We start from the raw sequence: 26174 nt of genomic DNA on the forward strand, positions 1-26174 counted from the left end.
ACAGTTGTCCGGAAACGCTTACTTTCCATGTTAGAGCTCATTTATTACTTCTCTTCAAATCACATTAATCATGGAATGGAAACACACAGCAACAGAACGTACCAGCGTGACTTCAAACTCTTTGTTACAGGAAATGTTCAAAATGTCCTCCGTTAGCGAGGGTACATGCATCCACCCTCCGTCGCATGGAATCCCTGATGCGCTGATGCAGCCCTGGAGAATGGCGTATTGTATCACAGCCGTCCACAATACGAGCATGAAGAGTCTTTATATTTGGTACCGGGGTTGCGTAGACAAGAGCTTTCAAATGCCCCCATAAATGAAAGTCAAGACGGTTGAGGTCAGGAGAGCGTGGAGGCCATGGAATTGTCCAGTCTCTACCAATCCATCGGTCACCGAATCTGTTGTTGAGAAGCGTATGTGCTCTTCAGCTGAAATGTGCAGGAGCTCCATCGTGCATGAACCACGTGTTGTGTCGTACTTGTAAAGGCACATGTTCTAGCAGCACAGGTAGAGTATCCCGTATGAAATCATTATAACGTGCTCCATTGAGCGTAGGTGGAAGAACATGGGGCCCAATCAAGACATCACCAACAATGCCTGCCCAAACGTTCACAGAAAATCTGTGTTGATGACGTGATTGCACAATTGCGTGAGGATTCTCGTCAGCCCACACATGTCGATTGTGAAAATTTACAATTTGATCACGTTGGAATGAAGCCTCATCCGTAAAGAGAACATTTGCACTGAAATGAGGATTGACACATTGTTGGATGAACCATTCGCAGAAGTGTACCCGTGGAGGCCAATCAGCTGCTGATAGTGCCTGCACACGCTGTACATGGTACAGAAACAACTGGTTCTCCCGTAGCACTCTCCATACAGTGACGTGGTCAACGTTACCTTGTACAGCAGCAACTTCTCTGACGCTGACATTAGGGTTATCGTCAACTGCACGAAGAATTGCCTCGTCCATTGCCGGTGTTCTCGTCGTTCTAGGTCTTCCCCAGTCATAGATTGGAATGTTCCGTGCTCCCTAAGATGCCGATCAATTGCTTCGAACGTCTTCCTGTCGGGACACTTTCGTTCTGGAAATCTGTCTCGATACAAACGTATCGCGCCACGGCTATTGCCCCGTGCTAATCCATACATCAAATGGGCATCTGCCGACTCCGCATTTGTAAACATTGCACTGACTGCAAAACCACGTTCGTGATGAACACTAACCTGTTGATGCTACGTACTGATGTGCTTGATGCTAGTACTGTAGAGCAATGAGTCGCATGTCAATACAAGCACCGAAGTCAACATTACCTTCCTTCAATTGGGCCAACTGGCGGTGAATCGAGGAAGTACAGTACATATTAACGAAACTAAAATGTGCTATAACATGGAAATTAAGCGTTTTCGGATCCATGTCAACATAACATCTTTTCTTTATTTGCGTTTGAGGAATGTTTCCTGAAAGTCTTTTCGAATTTCCGAATCGTTTACTCCAGATTCACGGCAGTCATCGGATCAACGCCTTTTTTCAAACCCTTCAGCATCCGGAACTTATGCAGAGCGACGTGTGCAGTCATCATTCTTGTAATACAGGTTTACAAACAAGGCACGATCCTGCATTGAGACAGACATGGCGAATGTCGCAGACGCGAAAGGGGAAAAAGCCATGTACCCGGCGTGTTTATAACTTCAGTGGGTCGTGCACATGACGGGTGTTTTCATTTACAAATTCTGACACATACAGCGCCATCTACTGATCAATTTTCACACTATTTTTTTCTGCCATACGTTTTCCCCCTTCCCCGATAATAACTTGGAATATTATTTCCCTAGTGTCATGCGGTTCTAGGCGCTACAGTCTGGAACCGCGTGACCGCTACGGTCGCAGATTCGAATCCTGCCTCGGGCATAGATGTGTGTGATGTCATTAGGTTAGTTAGGTTTAAGTAGTTCTAAGTTCTAGGGGACTGATGACCTCAGCAGTTAAGTCCCATAGTGCTCAGAGCCGTTTGAACCTTCTGAACCGAATATGCATTAATATTAAAGTCCGTCAGTGATGTTTTTTCACTACTTGGTAAACTTCATCACGAAATAGACTAACAGTTACGCGGTGTTAAAGTCTCTGAGCCACGAAAACATGCAACACTCGAAAGTTGCGCAAAAATTTCAAAGTCTCCATACGCTGCTCAAAATTATGTAACTTGTAAAATTTTAAAGTATAAAAACGGTGCATCGGGATTTTTGTGCAGACACTAAGTTCAACTGCTGCCGAAAGCCACTCAGACCAACGGACCTGATCACGCAAAACAAAGAAGTGTATTACTTTTCTTAAACTAAAAATACTGAAATGAGTGTCCCACTGGTCACTTTCTGACCTTACAAAACCTAACATATACGTTACATTAAATATTAACAAAAATATAATATAGTGCCATCATGCACATCTTTTAAAACATGTACTAGTAAATGTATATAAACTCATGTTCAGAAAAAACAGAGCACCTTGTGCGACTAGAGATAGGACGTTCATATGCACAGGACATGTTCATTACTATGTTCTGCAGTCACCTCGGTTCAGTATGTGTCCTCTTACCTAGTAGGCACAGGGTCAGTCATAGGCCCTGATAACTTGTTCCATGTGTGATTGAATCGACGCGTGTAAGGTGTGAATGTGGTATACCCATCCATGCTGTATTCGCCTGGTTCCAAAGTTCATCTGTGGTGGTTGGCATTGGGTCACAGCGCTGCACGTGTCGTTTCATCACACCCCATACATTTTAGATTGGCAACAAGTCTGGTGGTCTGGCGGGCCAGGGCAAAAGGCAGTGACACCAAGAAGGAACGTGTTAATCCAGCAACATGTGCTCGTGCATTGTCTTGCTGAAAAATAGCGTCTGGGATGTTGTGCAGAAAGGGTCACAGGATGTTATTCACATAGGTCACACGGGCCACAGTGCCCTGGAGGCCTGCCGGCCGCAGTGGTCTCGCGGTTCTAGGCGCGCAGTCCGGAACCGTGCGACTGCTACGGTCGCAGGTTCGAATCCTGCCTTGGGCATGGATGTGTGTGATGTCCTTAGGTTAGCTGGGTTCTAGGTTCTAGGGGACTGATGACCACAGCAGTTGAGTCCCATAGTGCTCAGAGCCATTTGAACCACTTGAACCCTGGAGGCCTCGCTTGAGCTGGCGCTGTATGTCTTGTGCCAATGCAGTCACTGTGATGCTGCTCCTGTTGTGTGCAGCGAACCAAAATGCAGCCATCATTAAAAAAAAAAAAAAAAAAAAAAAAAAAAAAAACAGAACACTATATTACGCCATTTCTGTCCCCAGTGACATTGTTCCGTACATCATTGCCATCTAGCATGTTTCTACACATTCGTCGAAGGTAGGCGAGAAGTGGACGACGCGCGCGTAACCCATGCTATAATAAACGGCGACGGATTTCCACTCATAGTGTGAGATGTGTTACACTGTTCCACTGCTGCACCAGAGCCAAGGAGGACACAGATCTGTCCCCCAATGCCACTTGGATGAGGTGTCGATCTTCTCGTGGGATGATCTGGGTGGTGACCCAGCTCGTCGTGTTATACGGCCTTCCCTGAATCATCCTGCACACACCCGCTGCACTGCCCAAAGACTTCGTCCCAGGCGAAAAGCAGTTTCCCGGATGGATGCATCACATTCTCTCATACCAATAATGAACCCTCTTTCAAACTCACTGATTTGAAGGTACGGGTTCACGCATACGTCTGTGAGGCATCCCTGCATGTCTGCTCAAGTCACACTGATCCAGTACCTTCGGTTTTTAGCGACAACGAGAGCCGCAGGCTCATTTTACCGGTAGGTAATCTTGCACCGCGACATCGATGTTGACCCTGAATTCGTGAGCTGAAGTGTTACAAACACTAATCATTTCTGCAGTTCATCCTAATGTACATGTCCAGTGAATATGAACGTCCAATCTCTAATCGTTCAAGAGGGTGAGTCGCGTAAGACTAACACCTCCTTTATTCCGGGGGCGATTGCACGTCTCAGCATAGGTTTTCGTCGACATACGTTGGTACATGCACAATAATCACAAGGTTTATATTGTCCGAGATAATGAGGCAAGCCCATGTGTTTTAAATGGGGCGCTATACTTTTTTACCATCATTCGAACGCTCTGGAAAAGACGCGTATAGTGACGTAACGCATGTTGCTATTGTGATTCAAACTTCGCTTAAAAGAGGGCGGATGAGGATTTACCTACGTAGCGTCGTAGGCCGTGCATGCTGCATAGAGCACGGCAACTCGGCCTGTGGGTCGCGCGAGGTGTGTTTACAGTCTGCAGCCGCTTCCGACCGCCTCGACCTCCAATCGTACAATATTTCCCAGCGTCTTTTAAGCGAAGTTTGAATCACAATACCAACATGCGTTACATCACTATACGCGTCTTTCCCAGAGAGTTCGAATGATGGTAAAAAAAGTATAGCGTCCCATTTAAAAAACATGTACTTGTCTCATTATTTCGGTCAATATAAACGTTGTGATTATTGTGCATGTACCAAAGTATGTGCCCCGTAGACGGCTTTGATTCGCCGAACACCGCTTGTCGATACGTGCAATCACCCCCGGAATAATGGGGGTGTTACGTCTTACGCGACTCAACACACAAATATATCAGAGCACAGTGCAACTACTTGCTCGTTTACAAGGTGTTCTTGGTTTTTAGTTATCATACATTTAATTTTAATTACGGCCAATTTAATTGCTCTCTTCTCTCAATCAAACTTCATAATACTTAATCTGGTTCTGAAATATCTTACGTATCTGAACACGAATACATTTATGAGAAAGGCAAAGGGATAGGGTATCACATGATGATATCATGATATGTATGATTGTGGAGTTTATTTCGTGCTGGTCAATTTAACTTTGTTGATTTAATCAATTCGTCGCTGTTGTGGCTCCAGTTAAGTTCCGGATAAACTATGTTAGGTATGTATTTAATATACAGTTCACCTCCAGTCTGACATATTGTTCATAACTGTGGCATTACTGGTTTGCCGACCGTGTAATTTAACGTGTTTTTGCAATCATTATTTATAAAAACTGCGGTCAGTAAGAAACTAGAAAGCGCATAGCGTCTGGCAATGTTGCATTGAGTTCGTGAAGTTGAGTGACACAATTTGCTGTCCTCCTTTATTACATAAATCCATAGGATTCAATTCGAGCATTTTTCTGTGTAGTATTGGTGGGAAATATTCTGTAGCTGCAAGACCATGCCTGCCTGAGAACGAGAATTCTCCTTCGGAATTTCGGCCGTTACCTCTTGTACTCTGCCTTCCAACTCGTCTTTCCACTTTGGCCAAGCTTACGAAATTCCACCTCGCCGTTAACTATGCTCCCACGCAAAGCCATGAGCCAGCCAGGCTTGTAATCTCACAAGTCCTATTAATTTAGAATTAAGTGTTAATCCATTTCTGAATGCCACATGTCGATGCTACCAACAACCCTATTAGCTAGACAATTTACATTACATGGAACACCTTATTTATTTTGAAGGTAAATAGAATATTAAAAATTGAGAAAAATTTGCTTTATTCAGTGATTACTTTAAATTTAAATCATAACTAATAACACAGAAATCATAATAAAACTAAAACAATAAAATACTATCATGTTAACTGATTCTTCCGTCGGTTCAAGGAAGAACAACATTACAATAAATGCAAAGCACTATATTTCTTGAGTTAACGGGATTTTCCTTGCAAGGCAATCATCAGTTTTTAACTGACTTTCGTCGCCAAAGAAGTTACAATATTTGTGAACAACATTGGAATAGATGTTATATATCTGGAGCGAGTCCCAAAAACACAGCTAATGTCATTTTTGATAGTGTGGTGGTAATGCAGTTTAAAAGGTAAACAGTTGAACAATAAATGAATATAAATGGAGAAAACAGGAAAACATAAACACTAAACACGAAAACTGTGTCTACAACACAGTTGTTATTAATAAACAAAACCAATAAAATAAAATAAGTATAGTCATTGACAAGTCATCTTCAAAAGGTATTAAACATGGAAAGGGATACAAAAACCAGATAAAAGAAAGAATTAACAATTGCAACCCCTGAATATAAAGAGTACATAGACAATCACAATAAAATACAAAGAAATGAATACATCCATGAAAATGGAGGAATATGAAGGAACAGACATTGTGGAAAGTAATGGAAACTGAAAGGGTTATAGGAAGTTTAAAATAGGGGAAATATTAAACTGTGTTTGGTCATTTGAGATTAAATCTAGACTGTGGACTAGATACTTGCTGATTTCCAGGGCTTCCAGCAGATTGAGTTTTTGGTCTTTATTTACTACGTGAAGGACCTGTGACTGTGGCTGGTGGTTGCGGTCCTTATTCAGTGCATACCCAGCAAATGAGGAGTCATAATTTTGCAGCCTCCAGCTGACTGAACATGAACTCAGCTGAAGGTTGCAGAATTATGATTCCACAATCGCGGGGCATGTACTAAGTGAGGGCCACAGTTACCAGCCACAGCCACACGTCCTTCATGTAGTAAACGAGGGCCAAAAACTCCAGCTGTTGGAAGCTCTGGAAATCAATAAACATCTAGCCCACTGTACTGATTTCATCTTAAATGACCAAACACAGCTTAATACTTCCCCTCTTCTAAACTTCACATAATCCTCTCACGTTCCATTATTTTCCACAATGTCTGTTCCTTCATATTCCTCCATTTTTCTACATGTGATCATTTCTTTTACAGTTGCCTGTGTGCTCTGTATATTAAGTGGTTACAATTGGTAATTCTTTCTTTTAATTGGTTTCTGTATCACCTTTCACGTTTAATACCTGTTGAAGTAGTCTCATCACATACTGATTTTGCTTTGTTTATTTAATGTATACTGTTCGATAGACATGGTTTTCAGGTATAGTGTTAATGTTCTTCCTCTTTATAATGTACTTATTTGTTATACAACTTTTTACCTTTTAAATTTCATTCCCACCACACACTGTCAAAGCTTACATTACTGTGTGTTCCTTATAGTCCTTCATTTTCTTGTATTTATTCAGTTTTTCATCTTATTATGATTGCCTATGTACTCCACATATTCATTGTTGTAATTGTTAATTACTTCTTTCAACTGGTTTCTGCATCTTTTATGTTTAATACCTCTTGAAGTACTCTTGTCAATTACTACTCTTATTTTAATTTTATTGTTTTTTTATTAGTGTCAACTGTTTTGTGGACCCAGTTTTCGAGTTTAGTGTTTATATTTTCCTGTTTGCTCCCATTATATTTATTTATCGTTCAACTGTTTACCTTTTAAATTAAATTTTCACTACACTATCAGAGATGACATTTACTGCATGTTTGTGTCTCATTATAGGTGAGTAACATCTTTTTCAATGTTATTTACAAATATTGTAACTTCTTTGACGACAAAAGTCGGTTAAAGTCCAATGATGACTGTGTAAGCTAAAAACCGGTTAACTCAATAAATTAATCCTGTAGAACATAAGCAATACAATGATTTTCATTTATTATAATTACTGTAGTTAAAATGTCAAAAAATAACCTCCATGTTGTTAACAGTTTTTCACAGAGCACTTATTCCGTTCCCGCACAACACCAGTGTTCTGCAGAACTCAGTTTGGGAAATCCTGACCTAGACAACACTCTACATCTACATCTATATGTACATGGCTACTCTGCAATTCGCAGTATGTGCCTCACAGAGAATTCTTCAAACAATATTCAGACCATATCTCTACCGTTTCACTCTCTAGAAAGATCGTCTATAGTTGTTCTGTTGTTTCCCTGTACGCTAGCTGGAAAGTATACTGTGAGTATACGTTGAATGGAGGTGATTGGGATATTCGCATGTGAAGGATGATATTAGATAAAGAAGGACCCCTGTTACATCTGCCGCTTTATCTCATTGGCGTATGGTACAGGTATTTGTCTTATCATGCGTTCTCGTTTGTTATAAATGGTGTGCACCTAACAAGGTGAGCGATGGGGTGATGCGCAGTGGCAAGGAGCATTATACCACGGGTCACTCCAGAGAATAGTGTCCTTCAGCTGCGTCACACAGTAGTATGGGCTTCGGGATACACATAGAGTATTTAGCTTCGATTTTCATGTCAGTTCATCTGTAGTGAAGGTACTTAGTCACTGTAGTGTTCATTATGTGTGGCATATTACGTTCAGAATCAACAGCAATAGTTTTCAACTGTTGTAGAAGAGATACAAGCAGAAACAGTGGTCTGCTGTGGCGCTTACCCAACGCTGACAAATACTAGAGCAGGCAATGGCTAGAGCGTTGAGTGGGGCAGAGACAGATAGCCTCTCTCCACAGAATGGTGGTGATGGTTACTGTTTAACGTCCCGTCGACAACGAGGTCATTAGAGACGGAGCGCAAGCTCGGGTTAGGGAAGGATATCAGCCGTGCCCTTTCAAAGGAACCATCCCGGCATTTGCCTCAAACGATTTACGGAAATCACGGAAAACCAAAATCAGCATGACCGGAGACGGGATTGAACCGTCGTCCTGCCGAATGCGAGTCCAGTGTGCTAACCACTGCGCCACCTCGCTCGGTCTCCACAGAATGCATCACACAGTCGCCTTCATACTTGCACACTACTGTGGCCAGCAGTTCCCTATACCCAATACGTATTTTAGCCACCCAGACTCTCTAGTTTGTATCAGAAAGATTTAAGGAACACTCCACAGACACCAGGACACTTCTATACTTCCTCCTCCTCTGTAGGTCACCTTACCTCATTTATACTGATGACAATTAAGACCTAGATCATATCAATCCCCACGTATTGAGCCTTTGTTATTTTCATTGATAGAAGAACCACATAACCACATAAAGCACTATTCGAGGTGTCCTGATCATTTCATCGAAGTACAAATCGCCACAGTGGCGTCCAATACAAAGTTACACCAGTTGGCCAAACAACCCCGGATTGAGCCTCTTAGCCATTAATGCCAAACGATCATTTAATTGCACCACATAAAAATAGCTATCCGCATTCACTCAGCTGCAGTTTGAGCGAAGTTCTCGACTTCATTCTGACAGGTTTCCACTCCTGTGAAAAGTGTGGGCCAAATCACCAATAAATCCTGGTCAGCCACATACTGCTCGAATGCTGCTCTCGCTCTGCTTGTGTGTAACTGTTGCAAACTGCTACTAGAACACAGTTAGAGTGCTGTCCCGGAGGAAGCAGCCTATTGCCCTACAGGACGACGGCCAATGGGGCTTAGATTTTAAAATTTGTGATAACATATGACCATGTCGGCTTTGAATTTCAAAACTTCCTGTGCACCCTTTGTGCAAATTGCTCACTAGACAAAATAATAGTCACCCCCTTGAAAGAGAACACTGTTCACTTTGAAGCGTTGTAAATGGTATAGTACCGATACCAGGTACTCATGTGACCCTCCACCGCTGCTGCAATGAAGCAGCGTGTATGTGTTAGTAGAAAATATGGAATGAAGTCGGTATGATGGGCTGACATCGAGATGTGACAGAATAGCAAAAGAAGTTGACGTTTTGGGACATGCCTGTAATCACACGAATATCTTTTTTTTTAATATTCAAACCAGAAAATAAATTCAATACATGGTAATAACAGTTTCAAATAAATGAAAGAAACGATTACCAAGATACACTACTCTTGACTAAAATCTTTCAACTTCAAATGGCTCTAAGCACTATGGGACTTAACATCTGAGGTCATCAGTCCCCTGGACTTAGAACTACTTAAACCTAACTAACCTAAGAACATCACACACATCCATGCCCGAGGCAGGATTCGAACCTGCAACTGTAACAGCCACGTGGTTCTGGACTGAAGCGCCTAGAACCGCTTGGCCAACGCAGCCGGCTCAACTTCAATTGCACCTTGTGTTACAAGGAGTAGATCTTCTTCTATGCAAGATGCTGGGCATAGTTGACAATCAAGTAGGTGCTCCAAGGTCTGTGGTTCCCTGCAGTCACATTTGGTGGTAGTAACGGGGAAGTATCATAACTGGAAGTCACTCCCGGATATTCCAAGCCCAGGACAAAGACAGTTGACTAACCTCCACATGATCCAATTCTCTTCATCCCAAGTTGGGAGGGTTACCAAGCAGATGACAGAAAGAGTCGTTCTCAATTCTAGAAATCCATAATTGCTGTTGTTTGCAAGACTGAAGTGATCTTGAGAAAACTTCTTCTAGACCTCAACTTAGGGCTGCTGAACATGCCCATGTAGTGCATGGATTTCCTTATGTGACTGATTTGCTCTCTACACAGTGGCAGCTACTTCACAACAAATATCTGTTGGTGGTATGACAGAGAGTTGCTAGAGTTTTGCAAGTTGTTTAGGTTTAAGGCAACCTATAATAAGCCTACAAGTTTCGTTTAGCGCCTTGTCCACTGTGTTTGCATGGGTGGATTTATACCAGTCAGGATACACATATTTTGTAACACTGTAACACATTGCTAGTGCCATCACTCTTGGGGTTTGTAGTTGAGGGTTCCAAGGTCTACCAGTGATCTCACGAAGGTATTAATTCTAGCCTCCACCTACATTCTCATATTGTCGAAATGTAAATGAAGTTGCCAAATTTGTTGATGTACCTACACAAACTTTCCAACATGTCTGCAAGAAATGGTGTACCACTCACGCCCATGTAACACAGTGTAAGACGCGTGGCAGTAAAAAGATCCTAACTAATGGGACTCTCCAGTCACACTTTGCCAAAGGCAATGGATTTCATACCTGATAGGAATTGCTGCTGTCAATGAATGCAAGTCCACCTCGACCAGTTTTCGAACAAATGCTTCATAGGGAATGCATGCAAGGGAGCCGGGCACTGCCCAAAAGGCCATTGCTCACGGCAACACATAAAATTGCACATCTTCCATTGGTCAAACAACGCAGAAGCTAGGCAACAGCTCACTAGAAGCATTTAGTGTACTTCGACGAGTCGAGGTTTTCCCATTTTTGAGGTGACGCAAGACGCTGAGTGCACTGACAGGCCAATGGGGCGTTTAAACCAAGGTATATGGAGGGGGTAGTCCAGGCCAGAGGTGGTTTTGTGGTGTCTTAGGGGTTGTTTTCGTGCCATTACTTGGAACCACTCATTCGCGTTAAGATGAATATGAAGTTTGACATTTATTTCAACATTCTCTGGTAACATTTGTTGCCCTTACTTCTACGTCTTTATGATGTATCTGCTATGATCACTCCTGTCTTCCGAAAAGACATCCATGACACAGGGCTGCACCCATACGTCACAGTTTGGCTGATCAATCAGGTACATTATCACTCCTTGACTAGCCTACTACACTGAGGTGAAAAAAGTCATGGGATAGCGATATGCACATATACAGGTGGCGGTAGTATCGTGTATTAAGGGATAAAAGGGCAGCGCATTGGCATAGCTGTCAGTTTTACTCAGCTGATTCATGTGAAAAAGTTACCAATGTTATTAAAGCCGCACGAAAGGGATTAACAATCTTGGAATGCGGAATGCTAGTTGGAGCTAGACACATGGGGCATTCCACGTCGGAAATCGTTACAGAATTCAGTATTCCAAGATCCGCTGTGTCAGGAGAGTGCTGAGAGTACCACATTTCAGGTATTACCTCTCACCACCGACGGCATAGTCTATGACAGCATTCACTTACCGACTGACAGCAGTGGCGTTTGTGTAGAGTTGTCAGTGCCAACAGACAAGCAACACTGCGTGAAATAACTGAAGAAATCATTGTGGGACGTACGACGAACATATCCGTTCGGCGAAATTTGGCGTTAATGGGCTACGGCAGCAGACGACGACCGATGTGATTGCCTTTACTAACAGCATGGCATGGCCTGCAGCGCCTCTCCCGAGCGTGTAACCATATTGGTTGGATGCTAAATGACGGGGAAACCGTGGCTTGGTCAGATGAGTCCCGATTTCACTTGGTAAAAGCTGATGGTAGAGTTTGAGTGTGGTGGAGACCCCAAGCTGCCAGCGAGGCACTGTGCAAGGTAGTGGTGGTTTGGCTCCACAATGGTATGGGTTGTGTTTACACGGAATCGACTGGGCGCTTCGGTCCATCTGAACCGATCATTGCAGCCATTCATGCACATCATGTTCCCAAACAACGATTGAATTTTTATCGATGACAACGCACCATGGCACCTGGCTATACTTGTGTGCAATTGGTTTGAAGAACATTCTGGACATTTTGAGCAAATTACTTCGCCACACAGATCGCCAAACGCGAATCCCATCGGACATTTATGGGAAACAATCTAAGGGTCAGTTCGTGCACAAAATTCTGCACTGGCAACACTTTCGCAGTTATGGACGACTATCTATGCAGCATGATTCAGTATTTCTGCAGGGGACTTCAAACGACTTGTTGAGTCCGTGACATGTCGAGTTGCTGCACTACGCCGAGCAAAAGGAAATCCGACAGGATATCACGAAGTATCCTATGACTTTTGTCACCTCAGTGTAGAGCACCCAATCTTAATCTCATAGAGAGGTATGGGACTATTTGGAGCATCAGATGAAACACACTCAACAGTATTGGGACAATCTGCGTCTCATTCCACAGTACCGTTATCCAAGATGGCGGCGATGACGTCATTCAAGATGGCGGATTTCGGCGGGAAAGTGCCACGCCCCCCTTTCTCAGAAATATGGCGGGAAGTTCAAATTCCAACAGAGTAATGCACCACACCACAGCTATCTGTACTATGCTAAGAAAATCGCGGGAAAATAGCTCACTTGGCCTACCTCCAATAACCTAAGTGACCAGACTGCCACTTCTTCCTATGAACTGGCATCAAGTTTGAACTTTGGCGGTAAACAGAAGTCAATTTGCATATCTCTACTAAGCTAAGAAAATGGCGTGAAAGAAAAGACACTTGGACTAACCTCAATCCCCCGACCGCCACCCCCTCCTAAGGACTGGGACATAAGTCTTTATTTAACCAATTTCAAGCATATGAGATCGCCACTGGGTCCAGAGCCCAACTGACTTAGTTCATATCGTCGCCACCAGAGGGCACTACCCTGACGTCGGGTGATGACGCAAGTACCGTTATTCAAGATGGCTGCTGCATACATTTTCTTCACCATGTGCTCTTGGACACACGCCACTGCACGGTCCCATTACGTAACCCAAGATCGTCTGTTCTCTCTCTCTCTCTCTGTTGCATGTTCAAACGGCGTTGCATCAGTGGCCCACGAGCGAGCGACTGCTGACGCCACAGCCTTCAGCCTACACCTTCATACTCGTGCCAGAGATAGTCTTTTGTAAATATCCTAACTACAGTAACACCCACATCACACATCTAACGTATCAATAACTTAAATACTTAATTCCACTTCAATTTTAATCATATTCAATAACTGAATGTACCATTACGATATTCAGTCATCAAATGAGAAGTTCCACCTTTTCCCACTAGGAGCGCAGTGGTCCTTCATGACCTAGCACCCCCCACTCCCAGAATGCTGCTCTCCTATTGGCTACTTCATTAGTCATGTGATTCGCCTTCATAGCCCCTAAGGCTTTTCACGAATGCCACACCCACCTGCACTTGGAATGAAGTCTCCACCACGATCCTCAACGTACCACCGCATCACCCTACCAGCCCATGTTGTCGGGCTAACGTACACTAACGTGTACTAACGTGCGTAGTGCATGATGTAATACAAGATGGTGGGGCGAAATGGCGGGAAAACGACTCTCTCTATTATAGAATAAGTTTTTATTTTGCAACCATCGTCTCCACCACGAGATCTTGACTTCAACTGACATAGTACATATTACTGCCGCCAGAGGGTACTGTCACCCGTTCTCTGACCTAATCCCAGATGGTGGTTTGTAGGAGGAGGAAACTGGCGGGAAAACGACTCAGACTGCGCTGAGCTGCTGGGGAGAGTAAGGAAGGAGTGCACTCTGTTTAATTTGGAACGTTTTATTTAGGGATGGAGAATTTTATCACACTTACGCAAAACACTCGCCATCCTGTGCTTGCGGTCACAATACACAGTCTGCAGACACGCAAACAACTCCTAATTTACCCAGATACTTCTAGGTACAGACATTCACACTCCTCCTAAATAATTCAGTGCTGTTATGTGTAGGCACGGTCAGTACTCGTAAACTGTCCAAATAACGCAAAGCACAGACCTGCTCGCAAAATAATGCAGCCAACGTACGCAGACACCACCCCCTGTCCACTAGAGCACATAGGAGGCTACTGACAGCCCCGCCAAGTGACGAGGCCGTCAGCTGTCAAACTACACACAGGTGCCCTCGGGCAAGAGGCGGCCACATCCTTATTGTACTTGACACCTGAGAAATTCCTCTCGGAATACTTAATCACATTGGCGACGTTGATGACGCGATCGGACGGGAGAAAAGACCTATTTGCAGAGTGCAGACGCTCCAAGGGCGCGCGCGCATGGGTTCGTCACTACCCTCGCTCTAACTGTGGTCTGGCGAAGACCTTACAGGAAGCCATTCCACAGTAGCACAAGATGCTTTCTCCTTAGCGACTGTAATGGACCATGTGTGACGTTTGGATGACGCTTCACCGCGTGTAGCTACTTACCACCGCAAGTACATGTAGCAACGTTCTCAATGTTATACTGAAGCCACATTGCTATCTAAAATAATAACCAATTCGAACTCTAGTAAATTGCATAGTTCCCCAGAAATACTTAACGTACTCTTTTGCAGCAGTTTTCGTGTTGTCTCAACCTGTGTGCACATAAATTCTTGCCCTAACAGAACCTTTTTACGAAAATAACGCACAATAACGTCGAATGCAATCTTCTTCGCGGAACTAACGTGGTACCCGCTCCATCATATGCTACCCATCTTGCTCTCAACATACGCAAATGTTCTCACAGCTATGTAGAGGCTCATATATTGCAGCAAAAAGGATGTGAATGAATGGAGTATTAGGACTGGCTCTTATCGAATTTACCCTCCAAATTACTGATTCCGCCGGTATCTCCGTCTTTCACCGCTAAAATTATTTTGCACAGATCGCTTAAGTGCATTGACAGTTAAACCCGTAAACTTGTCTATAGGTCATCAAATAGATACCGGACTTACAAGGATAATGGAAACCAGGAAAATCTCTACCAGTCTAACTCCCATTAAATATTACCATTGCTGCTACAGTCTGACACCGATTGTTTACAGTTAATGTCTCCTCTTGATGGCTATACTTCTGGAACCAATCTCACTATCTACATCACACATAATTTTCCACATAAAAAATCTCTCGCCGTTTCCGATGTGCTGAATCTATACATCCCTCACGATAGGACACACAGTCAGCCTCTCTAGGCATGCCACAACATAAACCACAGCTCAATATACACACGTGTTACACAAACAGTGCAGTTATCTTTCATATCATTACAGCACCTGAAAAAATTATCATATGCCTACACTCACACCGACTTTATGTCACCATGCTCCTCAGTCCTAGGGAAGCACAGTCCACCTTTCTTTCTTTCTACAGACGTGACATTCAGCCACGATAAACTATTTTACACTGAGCGCCAGGGGCGGCTCCTGTATAGGTTTGCAGGTTTGCGCTACCCCCAAAGAATAATTTTGTTCAACTGTGTTTGCCTTCTGAGCATTCTATACTAGTGGAAAAGTGGCGCGCCGTTTATCTCTTTTGAAATGCCCGGGCTCCAAACGCCGAAAGCAGCGGAGTCGGACGGAATGTGCCGACAGCGACAGGGGGTTGCACTGTGGCTGCAAACGCGGTCTTGGGTGTCTCAGGGGGGGTGCGGGGGCAACGCTAGGCAACACTGTACTCGTATGCGGACCTCGTGTATATGGACACCTCACCCGGGCCACCCTGCCAGCCGGAGGAAGAGGGCCCGAACCCTTCTGAAGGGAAATGGAGCTATCGGATCTTCGAACAAAGAGGGATTCTCGCGCCACCTTACCAGTTCAGGTGTAGCTGCGAGTGAACTATTTCCTGTGTGTTGTGTTAGTTATTTTAGCGTGTGCTACCACCTGAATTTTGAGACTCAAATGACAAGTGAATACATCAAATAATGAATCAGGTAATTTCATAGCTCTCTGAACCCTTCAGTTCACAGTAGTTTGAAGAAAAATTAGAAATTAAGAGGCTGGGTAGGCTGACTCCTGCTTTAACAATTTCGCAGACCGTTAAAACGAAAATTCGCTAATTCAGTAGGAAATTTAACTCTGAATTGTACAACATGCATGAATGGCTGTGTGGTTGTGACATGAAAAATACCTTATTTTGTTTTCCCTGTTTATTGTTTGGAGGAGATCTTTCATGGTCTAAACACAGAGCCTGTGACATTCAACACCTCCATGACAAAATTAGAAAACACGACCTTCTTCAGGCCATGTAAATAACGTTTTTAATATGGCAAGTCTAGGCAATGTAAATATAGCTACCCAGTTAGACAGTGTGGACAGAAGGTCCGTGGCATTACACAACCAAAAAGTTACCGATAATAGGTTGATATTGAATCTAATTATTAACTGTATTCGTTTCTATGGTGTGTGGAACTTGCCCTTAGAGGACATACTGGTGTTTTTCGTTCCTTGATCAATTTTAGTGCAGAAAATTCAACAGGTTTACACGAGCAGCTTGAAAGAGGGAGAGCTGAAGATGGCGCAGCGATGTTTAATCTACTGTGGGAGGCAAAAGAAGTATGTGATGTAAGTTACGAGGCAAAAGAAAGAGTCAAGTTCACTGGACACCTACTTGCAGCCTCTCTCTTTCTACCATAGAAATTCGCTACTTACTCTTCCAGTTTTCCACAAACTTCTTTCAGAGCTGCTATTGAATGCTATTCTTTTTTGGAAGCAAAGAAACTTCGAACAGAACTCTATGTTATTTATGGAAGAGAGGAGTTCAAAAGCATATGTGGAGCTTTGAGTGTTCTGGATTACATAACAGAAACCTTTGTGATACACTGAGCGAATCTGTGAAGCTACTGTAAGCGATTATTACAATTACAATGACCACATCAGAAGCAGAACGTTGTTTTTCTTCGCTGATATGCATCAAAACCTTCTTGCGGAGTACTCAGGACCAAGAAAGACTGTCAACACTCACGATGCTCTCTATTGAACGAGTTTTAGGAACTGCAGACTTCAATCAAAGAGTGATGGAAAGATTTTCAAATTTGAAGGAAAGAAGAATAGATTTCCTGTACAAGTGATCACCACCACATCAAAATTCAGAGATAAAAGAGAATGACGTTAACATCAGTCCTGCTAGGAAAGGTTAGTACAGCATGCCTACAACTTTTTTTGAGTACATAGAGCTGCAGTTGATTTTAATTCCTTTTATTCTGCAAAAGTAATACTTTTTCTGTGTACACCCTTTGGATTTTTTATGAGAAGATGCAGGAGTGACACGAGCGAGCGGTCTGTTTATATCAGGCGTTCCAAAAACATGACCGGTGTACTGATTTTCTCCCTTTTGTTGATGTTTTCCTTCGTGAGCAAAGTGCACCACCATCATCTTTTGTCATGAGTCGCCACTGCTGAGCGCCATATTGCACCGACAACTAATCCTAGCAGAGTGCCATACATATCGTCAAATACGTAAAGACATCTACTCAATTACACCGTCCTCCCACTGGGGCCAGGAGCTGGAATATTAGTGCGGAAACCGATCTCCTACTCAGCAATATATCAACGCGTTCCATGTCAATGTAGTAAACATACAATTCATATCCTACGCCATACAAAATTACCCGTTTTACATCAGAAAGCCCTCAATCAATCGAAGTCTTTCTCAGAACTGATGTGCAAAGACATGCTCGTTCCCCCCTCGGTAAAAACACGCTACTCTTTCTGGTCTGGACCTGCCTGCTCGTTTGCGTTTCTACACCAATCTCCAGACTCTGGGATTACAAGAGCACAAGTATTTTTCCCGTAACATTACACCATTTTTTCGGTACTTCTCGATATCAAGCCCACAGCAGTAGCCTAGCGATCGCTAGCGCAACATAATCCCTAAGATGTAGACTGGAAATTATTTATCTACAAACCCGATACTTTCGCTAGGTAGAGCATGCTCTAGACCACTGAGTAACTAGAAACAAACAAATGAAAAATCATATCTCCACCTACGAACACCAATCTCGCTGATGTAACAGATTCAAAACATCCATATATTTTACAAGCCAGATAAGGTCTTTCCCATGTCTAGGGAACAGGCAAAGGTGTCTTCCACATGCCAGATGCACACACCACAATCGATCTTCTCTCAACTAAATAAATACGCGAAATGTGCATAAGCAGTCAACCGAACAATTTACATGGGAGGGAGTAAATGTCCAGCACAAATGCGCTTCCATACACAATCTTTTCAAATTTCCAGTTGATCACCAAAGCCGAAATCTCATGTACTTGGATCAGTGAGGACTCGGAAAGCTCAATTCATTCAAGAGACGTGGAGTGAAGTGGTCTCCTTCTGGGCGGTTGCTAATTAATTCGGTAACAGTTCTGCATGGCTGGTTGGTCAATGTCAGTTTGAGGAGGGTCTTTCGGTTTATAATTTACCCTAAGACAGCAAGAATGCTCTGTGACTTCGATACGCATAGACATAGATCATAAATTAATCACTATGCTCGAGGTGTTAGAAATATGTGGAGCGCTGTCCGGTATACTTTGATGATTTGTGTGTTCGAGAATTAACACTGAATGGAAGAACTGCACAGTCATCTATCCACGTTCGCAAAGATAATCGGTGAATGGAGAAGGGATGGTTTAGCTATGAGACTGAACCTGGCGAGACATGCTGTCAAATAATTGGTAGGTGTTGAAGTTACTGTAAAATTGCTACAACTGTTCGTACTATCAAGTGTTATGTTTATTATTAGAGTACATGGATGGTGTCTTTTCTATCCCATCGCTGCATTGGTTAGCACATAATGATTGGCTGATAGCGCTTGTTTTGAGTTGGGGAAGAAGTTTTGGTTGATTGGCAGAAACTTCTGGGAGTTGTTGCAGCGAAACAGTGATCGTGTGCATGAGTGCAATATAAGGAATCAGTCGAAAGAGAACGCACAGTCGTCTGCTATTCTGTCAGTGTGAGAGATGAGTTTAAATGTAGAGCTTGTGAATCACCTTCAGACTGTAGTTTGGAGAGCTACACCAACGCCGTAAAAGTTTTCCAGTTTGCATATATTGTAAATGACTTTTATTTCAAATGAGCCAATGTGTGGTGTGTTATGGTATCTGCTGTAAAACACAGGAGGCAGTAGCAGCAGCAGTTTGAGCTGTAAATTTGGAGAGGGGCTTTGTATACCGCTAGGAATGCTTGGATGGCTGCACGCTGCGCTATTCTGGGGAATGTTGCGAAATTTCTTTCTCTGTGCTGGAGCCCCACTGCAGCTATGTGTCGGGGAGCATTGCACAATCTCTTTCTCCGTGCTGGATCACAGCGCAGCTATGCGTCATTGCAGGAGCATTGGTGCCTAATTGACTACTAAATGGGATGAGCTTTTATAGTTCGTAATTTTTCTCTGTTGGGGGCTAGAGAATAACGATAATAGCATGTTGAGCTGACTGATTTGAATGGGCGCGGATCTAAGGTACTTGTATGTAGTTTGGGGATGTACGACATTGCGCGAATTTCCGCCTAATGATAAAAACAAGATCCTGTTGCACTAACTAAGGTCATTCTGTTTCTACATGGGCTGCAGAAGGTGGTCGATATGTCTTTATCCGACTTTTGCTCAGTTCTGACTTAAATTGGAATGATCACATGCGGAAAGCTGTAGAAATGCAAGATGCAGAGAGGGTGACTAAAACCGCGTTGGAATTTTAGTATAGCAGCTAGGTTCAGGAAAGGTGACTCGTTTCGAGATATGAGAGTGCTAGAAATATGATTTAAGAAAATTATTTCGTATCGTAGGCAATGAGTAATTGATGAAGTATTATACTTAGTAGTAGTGATGTGTGTGTGATATGTTAGCATTTGAGCATCAGGTTTATAATGTATGTGTTTGTGGAATGGAAATGACTATTTACACTCATAAGATCGTATGCATTTGACTTGGAGTACTGTGATAACAAAGGGAAGAGTATGTCCAGTCGTAAGCCAGGTACCGATATTTCTATTTCCAGAGGCGCTGCCGACAGCAGGGTGTATTTCCGATATTTCGCTCATTGTTGAATGCCGTTCAATTGAAACTTGGTCGTAACATTTAATTGTAAGTGTAATGATAAAAGATGTATGTGACAGGTTTTCTGGAATAATTCAGTGTATGCGTGGTCTGTTCCCCGTTTTTCTGAATGCAGAGGCCTGTTGGAGTGTAAGAACATATCTGAGTTAACTGTGAGATTTCTAGACGTTCGAATAACGAACTAATACTTAGTATGTGTTGAGCGGCTTTGGTGCTCAAGTGGAAATTTGAGAAGATTGTGTATGGAAGCGCATTTGTGCTGGACATTTACTCCCTGCCATGTAAATTGTTCGGTTGACTGCTTATGCATATTTCGCGTATTTATTTAGTTGAGAGAAGATCGATTGTGGTGTGTGCATCTGGCCTGTGGAAGATACCTTTGCCTGTTCCCTAGACATGGGAAAGACCTTAGATGGCTTGTAAAATATATGGATGTTTTGGAATCTGTTACATCAGCAAGATTGGTATTCGTAGGTGGAAATATGATTTTTCATTTGTTTGTTTCTAGTTACTCAGTGAGAGAAATAATTTCCAGTCTACATCTTAGGGATTATGTTGCGCTAGCGATCGCTAGGCTACTGCTGTGTGCTTGATATCGAGAAGTACCGCAAAAATGGTGTAATGTTATGGGAAAAATACTTGTGCTCTTGTAATCCCAGAGTCTGGAGATTGGTGTAGAAACGCAAACGAGTAGGCAGGTCCAGACCAGAAAGAGTAGCGTGTTTGTACCGAGGGGGGAACGAGCATGTCCTTGCACATCAGTTCTGAGAAAGACTTCGATTGATTGAGGGCTTTCTGATGTAAAACGGGTAATTTTGTATGGTGTAGGATAGGAATTGTATGTTTACTACATTGACACGGTACGCGTTGATATATTGCTGAGTAGGAGATCGGTTTCACACACTAATATTCAAGCTCCTGGCCAAAGTGGGAGAAGGTGTAATTAAGTAGGTGTTTTTATGTATTTGACGATATGTATGGCAACTGCGAGTTTTAGTTGTCGGTGCAATATAACAGTCAGTGTAAAACAGTTTATTGTGGCTGAATGTCACATCTTTAGAAAGGAAGAAAAGGTGGACCGTGCTTCCCTAGGACTGAGGAGCATGGTGACATAAGGTCTGTGTAAGTGTAGACATACGATAATTTTTTCGGGTGCTGTAATGATATAAAAGATAACTGCATGTGTATATATTGCATTGTAAAGTTACTGTGGCTTATGTTGTGTAAAATGTGTATATATAGCATTGTAAAGTTAGTGTGGTTTATGTTGTGGCATGACTAGAGAGGCTGACTGTGTGTCCTATCGTGAGGGATGTAAAGATTCAGCACATCGCAAACGGACAAAGATTTTTTATATGGAAAATTATGTGCGATATATATAGTGAGATTGGTTCCAGAGGCATAGCCCTCAAGAGGAGACATTAACTGTACAACGACCGTGTCAGACTGTAGCAGCAATGGTAATATTTAATTGTAGTTTGACTTCTAGATATGTTCCTGGCTTCCACTATCCTTGTGAGTCTGGTATGTATTTGATGACCTATAGACATGTTTACGTGTTTAACTGTCAATGCACTTTAGCGATCTGTACAAAATAATTTTAGTGCTGAAAGTCCGAGAAAGAAGAGGTGGATGGTGCTTGGATACTGGTGGCATCAGTAATTCGGCGGGTAAATTCGATAAGAGCCAATCATAAAGCTCCAATCATTTACATCCTTTTTGCTGCGATATAGGAGCCTCTACATAGCTGTGAGAACATTTGCGTATGTTGAGAGCAAGATGGGTAGCATGTGATGGAGCGGGTACCACGTTAGGTCCGCGAAGAAGACTGCATTCGACGTTATTGTGCGTTATTTTCGTAAAGAGGTTCTGTTAGGGCCAGAATTTACGTGCACACAAGCTGAGACAATACGAAAACTGCTACAAAAGAGTACGTTAAGTATTTCTGGGGAACTATGCAATTTACTAGAGTTCGAGTTGGTTATTATTTTAGATAGCAATGTGACTTCAGTATAACATTGAGAACGTTGCTACATGTACTTGCGGTTGTAAGTAGCTATGCGCGGCGAATCGTCATCCAAACGTCACACATGGTCCATTAGAAGCTCTAAGGAGAAAGCATCTTGTGCTATTGTGGGATGGCTTCCTGTAACGTCTTCGCCAGACCACAGTTAGAGCGAGGGTAGTGACGAACCCATGCGCGCGCGCCCTTGGAGCGTCTGCACTCTGCAAATAGGTCTTTTCTCCCGTCCGATCGCGTCATCAACGCCGCCAATGTGATTAAGTATTCCGAGAGGAATTTCTCAGGTGTCAAGTACGATAAGGATGTGGCCGCCTCTTGCCCGAGGGCACCTGTGTGTAGTTTGACAGCTGACGGCCTCGTCACTTGGCGGGGCTGTCAGTAGCCTCCTATGTGCTCTAGTGGACAGAGGGTGGTGTCTACGTACGTTGGCTGCATTATTTTGCGAGCAGGTCTGTGCTTTGCGTTATTTGGACAGTTTACGAGTACTGACCGTGCCTACACATAACAGCACTGAATTATTTAGGAGGAGTGTGAATGTCTGTACCTAGAAGTATCTGGGTAAATTAGGAGTTGTTTGCGTGTCTGCAGACTGTGTATTGTGACCCCAAGCACAAGATGGTGAGTGTTTTGCGTCAGTGTGATAAATATACTCCATCCCTAAATAAAACGTTCCAAATTAAATAGAGTGCAGTCCTTTCTTACTCTAGGTCACCTGGAGTCTAGATCTCGTGGTGGAGACATTGACTGCAAAATAAAAACTAATGTCCATAATAGAGAGAGTCGTTTTCCCGCCATTTTGCTCCACCATCTCGATTACATCATGCACTACGCACGTTAGAACACGTTAGCCCGACAACATGAGCTGGTAGGGTGATGTGGCGGTCGGCTGAGGATCATGGTGGAGACTTTAACTATTTCATTCCAAGTCCAGGTGGGTGTGGCATTCGCGAAAATTGATTCCAATGCAGTAGCCAATAGTAGAGCAGCATTCTAGGGGTGGGAGGTTCTAGGACATGAAGGTCCACTGCGCTGCTAGTGGGAAAATATAGAACTTCTCATTTGATGACTGAATATCGAAATGGTACATTCAGGTATTGAATATGGCAGTGTGACCTAGAGCACGTGGTGAAGAAAATGTTTGCAGCCATTTTGAATAACGGTACTTGCGTCATCACCCGATGTCAGGGTAGCACCCTCTGGTGATGACGATATAAACTGAGCTAGTTGGGCTCTGAACCCAGTTGTGAACACATCTGCTCGAAATTGGTTACATAAAGACCTATGTCCAAGTCCTTTTCCCAGGAATCCTCAGGAGGGAGTGGCGGTCGAGTGACTGAGGTTAGTCCAAGTGTCTTTTCTTTCCCGCCGTTTTCTTAGCTTAGTAGAGATATGCGAATTGACTTTTGTTTACCGCCAAAATTCAAACTTGGCGCCATTTCGTAGGAAGAAGTGGCAGTCGGATGACTTAGGTCAGTGTAAGTAGGCCAAGTGAGCTATTTTCCCGCGATTTTCCTAGATTAGTAGGGATAACTGTTGTGTGGTGTATTATCCTGTTGGAATTTGAACTTCCTGCTTTTTTTGTGGGGGAGGGGGCGTGGCACTTTCGTGCCAAAATTCAAACTTCCCTCCAAAATGCGCCTTTTCGAATGACGTCATCGCCGCCATCTCGGATGACGTCATCGCCGCCATCTCGGATAACGGTCCTCTGGAATGAGTCGCAGGTTGTCCCGATACTCTCGATACCCTCGCAACTCGGTATTTCCGCAGGATCTAATTGTTAATGACGTGGCATGCCCAAAAGAACTTGTGGTCTACGTTCCTCGCTCAACTTAAGCCATTATCAGTGCTACAGGTAGTAGTAGCGCGATTTCTGCTGCGAGTGACTAATGTATTTGCCCGGTGTGGTTATTTCCTGAGGTAATGACGGAGATGTGCTGTGTGTGTCCGCAGGGATTCACGATCTTTGCCGGCTTCACGAACGCGAACGACTCCGTGGGGCAGAAGCTGCGCGAGGAGGCGTCCGGGCGGCTGCACCTGCTGCAGCTGGACGTCACGTCGGAGGCGGACATCCGCGCCGCCGTCGCCCTCGTCCGCCAGAAGCTGCCCAGCCCCAGCGCCGGTACTGCACCCTCACCTAATACATCAGCTGCTACCCAGCATCAGAAACGTACCTCGCATCTTAATATCTGCCGGCACCAAAGTAGTTCCGTCGTGCTTCCAGAGATCTTCCCACTGTCGGCCGTCTGCCGGATGAATCGTGCTCAAAACTAGTTGCGATTCAGCTCGAATCACTTCTACGAAGATTAAACGCCGCTTTTTCCACTTGAGTTTCATTTTAGTGAAGAGAAAGAAATCGCAAGTGTGTGTGAGGGATGCAATGTTATTTCTTGCCAGGAATTGCCTCACAATGAGCGAGGTGTGTGTAGGTGCGTTCTCACTGGCCATTTGCGTCTAGGATCTTCCATCGATCTCCTCAAAACTTCACAGTAGAACTTCCCTTTGACTTACTAACCACACACAATAAATTCCTCGTGGGACATTCCGCGACTGTCAACAAAAAATCGTTAACACTAACTCGATGTTGCTGCTAACTTGGCGCGCTATTTTGGGACACTGCTTTACTGCTGCTTTGTTTCGGGGTGATAACCGTACACCCACGATTCGTCTGCAGTCTACATCGATACTCTGCAAACCGTCTGACGATGTGTGGCGGAGGGTACTTCTGTACCACTAAATAAATGATGCCCCCGTCCTTGTTCCATTCGCGAACGGCGAGTGGGAAAAATTGTCGGTAAAATTCTGTATTTGTTCTAATTTCTCAAATTTTTTCGTTGTGGTCATTTTTGCGAGACGTATGTAGGAGAAAATACTATGTTGTCCGACTCTTTTCCGTGAAGTATTCTCTCGAAATTTCGACAGTAAACCTCTCCGTGATGCTACAAGGCGACTGCCACCGGGGCTCTGTAACACTCTCGCGCAGTCTGAACGATTCCGTGACGAAATGTGACACTCTTCGTAGGATCTTCTCTACCTCTTCTGTCAGTCATACTGATAGGGGTCCCAGATTGGTGAACAATACTCGAGAGCCGGTCGAACAAGCGCTTTGTGAACTACTTCTGTAGTGGATGCGTTAGATTGCATTTGTCGTGAATCTCTCGCCCTGCACAAAGTCCCGAGCGACTGGAAGAAGCACTGGTGACTCCAGTGTACAAGAAGCGTAAAAGGACGAACCCGCAAAATTACAGACCAATATCACTAACTTCGGTTTGCTGCCGAATCCTTGAAATCGTTCTCAGTTCGAAAATAAAAAGCTATCTTCAGACATAGAAGTTTATGCCCTCGAATCAGCAGGGTTTCAGAAAGCATCGCTCATGCTAAACAAAGCTTACACTTTTCTCACACGATATACTGCGAAGTATCGACGAAGGGAAACAGGTAGTTGCCATATTTCTAGATTTCAGAAGGCGTTTGACACGGAGCTCCACTGAAGGCTATTAACGAAGGTATGAGCATATGGAATAGGTTTAAAGATTGTGAGTGGCTCGAAGACTTCTTCAGTAATGGAACCCAGTATGTTGTCCTCGACGGCGAGCGTTCATCGGAGACAAGGGTATTTGTCAGGAGTGCCCAACTGAACTGTGATAGGACTGCTGTTGTTCTCTTTATACATAAATGATTTAGCGGACCCACTCTGAGCAACAATTTGCGGTTTGCTCATGATGCTGTGGTGTACGGTAAGGTATCGAAATTGAGTGACCGTAGGAAGATACAAGACGATTTAGACAAAATTTCTAGTGAGTGTGATGACTGGCAGCTAGCTCTAAATTTGGGAATAAGTTAATGAGGATGAGTAGGAAGAACAAACCTGCAGCGCTCCGATACAGTAGTACCAGTGTCCTGCTTTACACAACCAAGTCTTTTAA

At 43.6% G+C, this 26174-nt stretch overlaps 1 protein-coding gene across 1 annotated transcript in view; it reads left to right on the top strand.

Moving 5' to 3' along the window:
* LOC126298497 (D-beta-hydroxybutyrate dehydrogenase, mitochondrial-like) overlaps nucleotides 1–26174 on the top strand; it is a 196860-nt gene that overhangs the window by 143361 nt on the left and 27325 nt on the right. The window contains exon 3 of the mRNA XM_049989834.1: nucleotides 24202–24370. Within this exon, the coding sequence (XP_049845791.1) occupies nucleotides 24202–24370 (169 nt within the window). The remainder of the gene's footprint in view (nucleotides 1–24201; nucleotides 24371–26174) is intronic.

Source organism: Schistocerca gregaria, chromosome X (assembly GCF_023897955.1).
Source record: "Schistocerca gregaria isolate iqSchGreg1 chromosome X, iqSchGreg1.2, whole genome shotgun sequence".
Taxonomy (NCBI): Eukaryota; Metazoa; Arthropoda; class Insecta; order Orthoptera; family Acrididae; genus Schistocerca; species Schistocerca gregaria.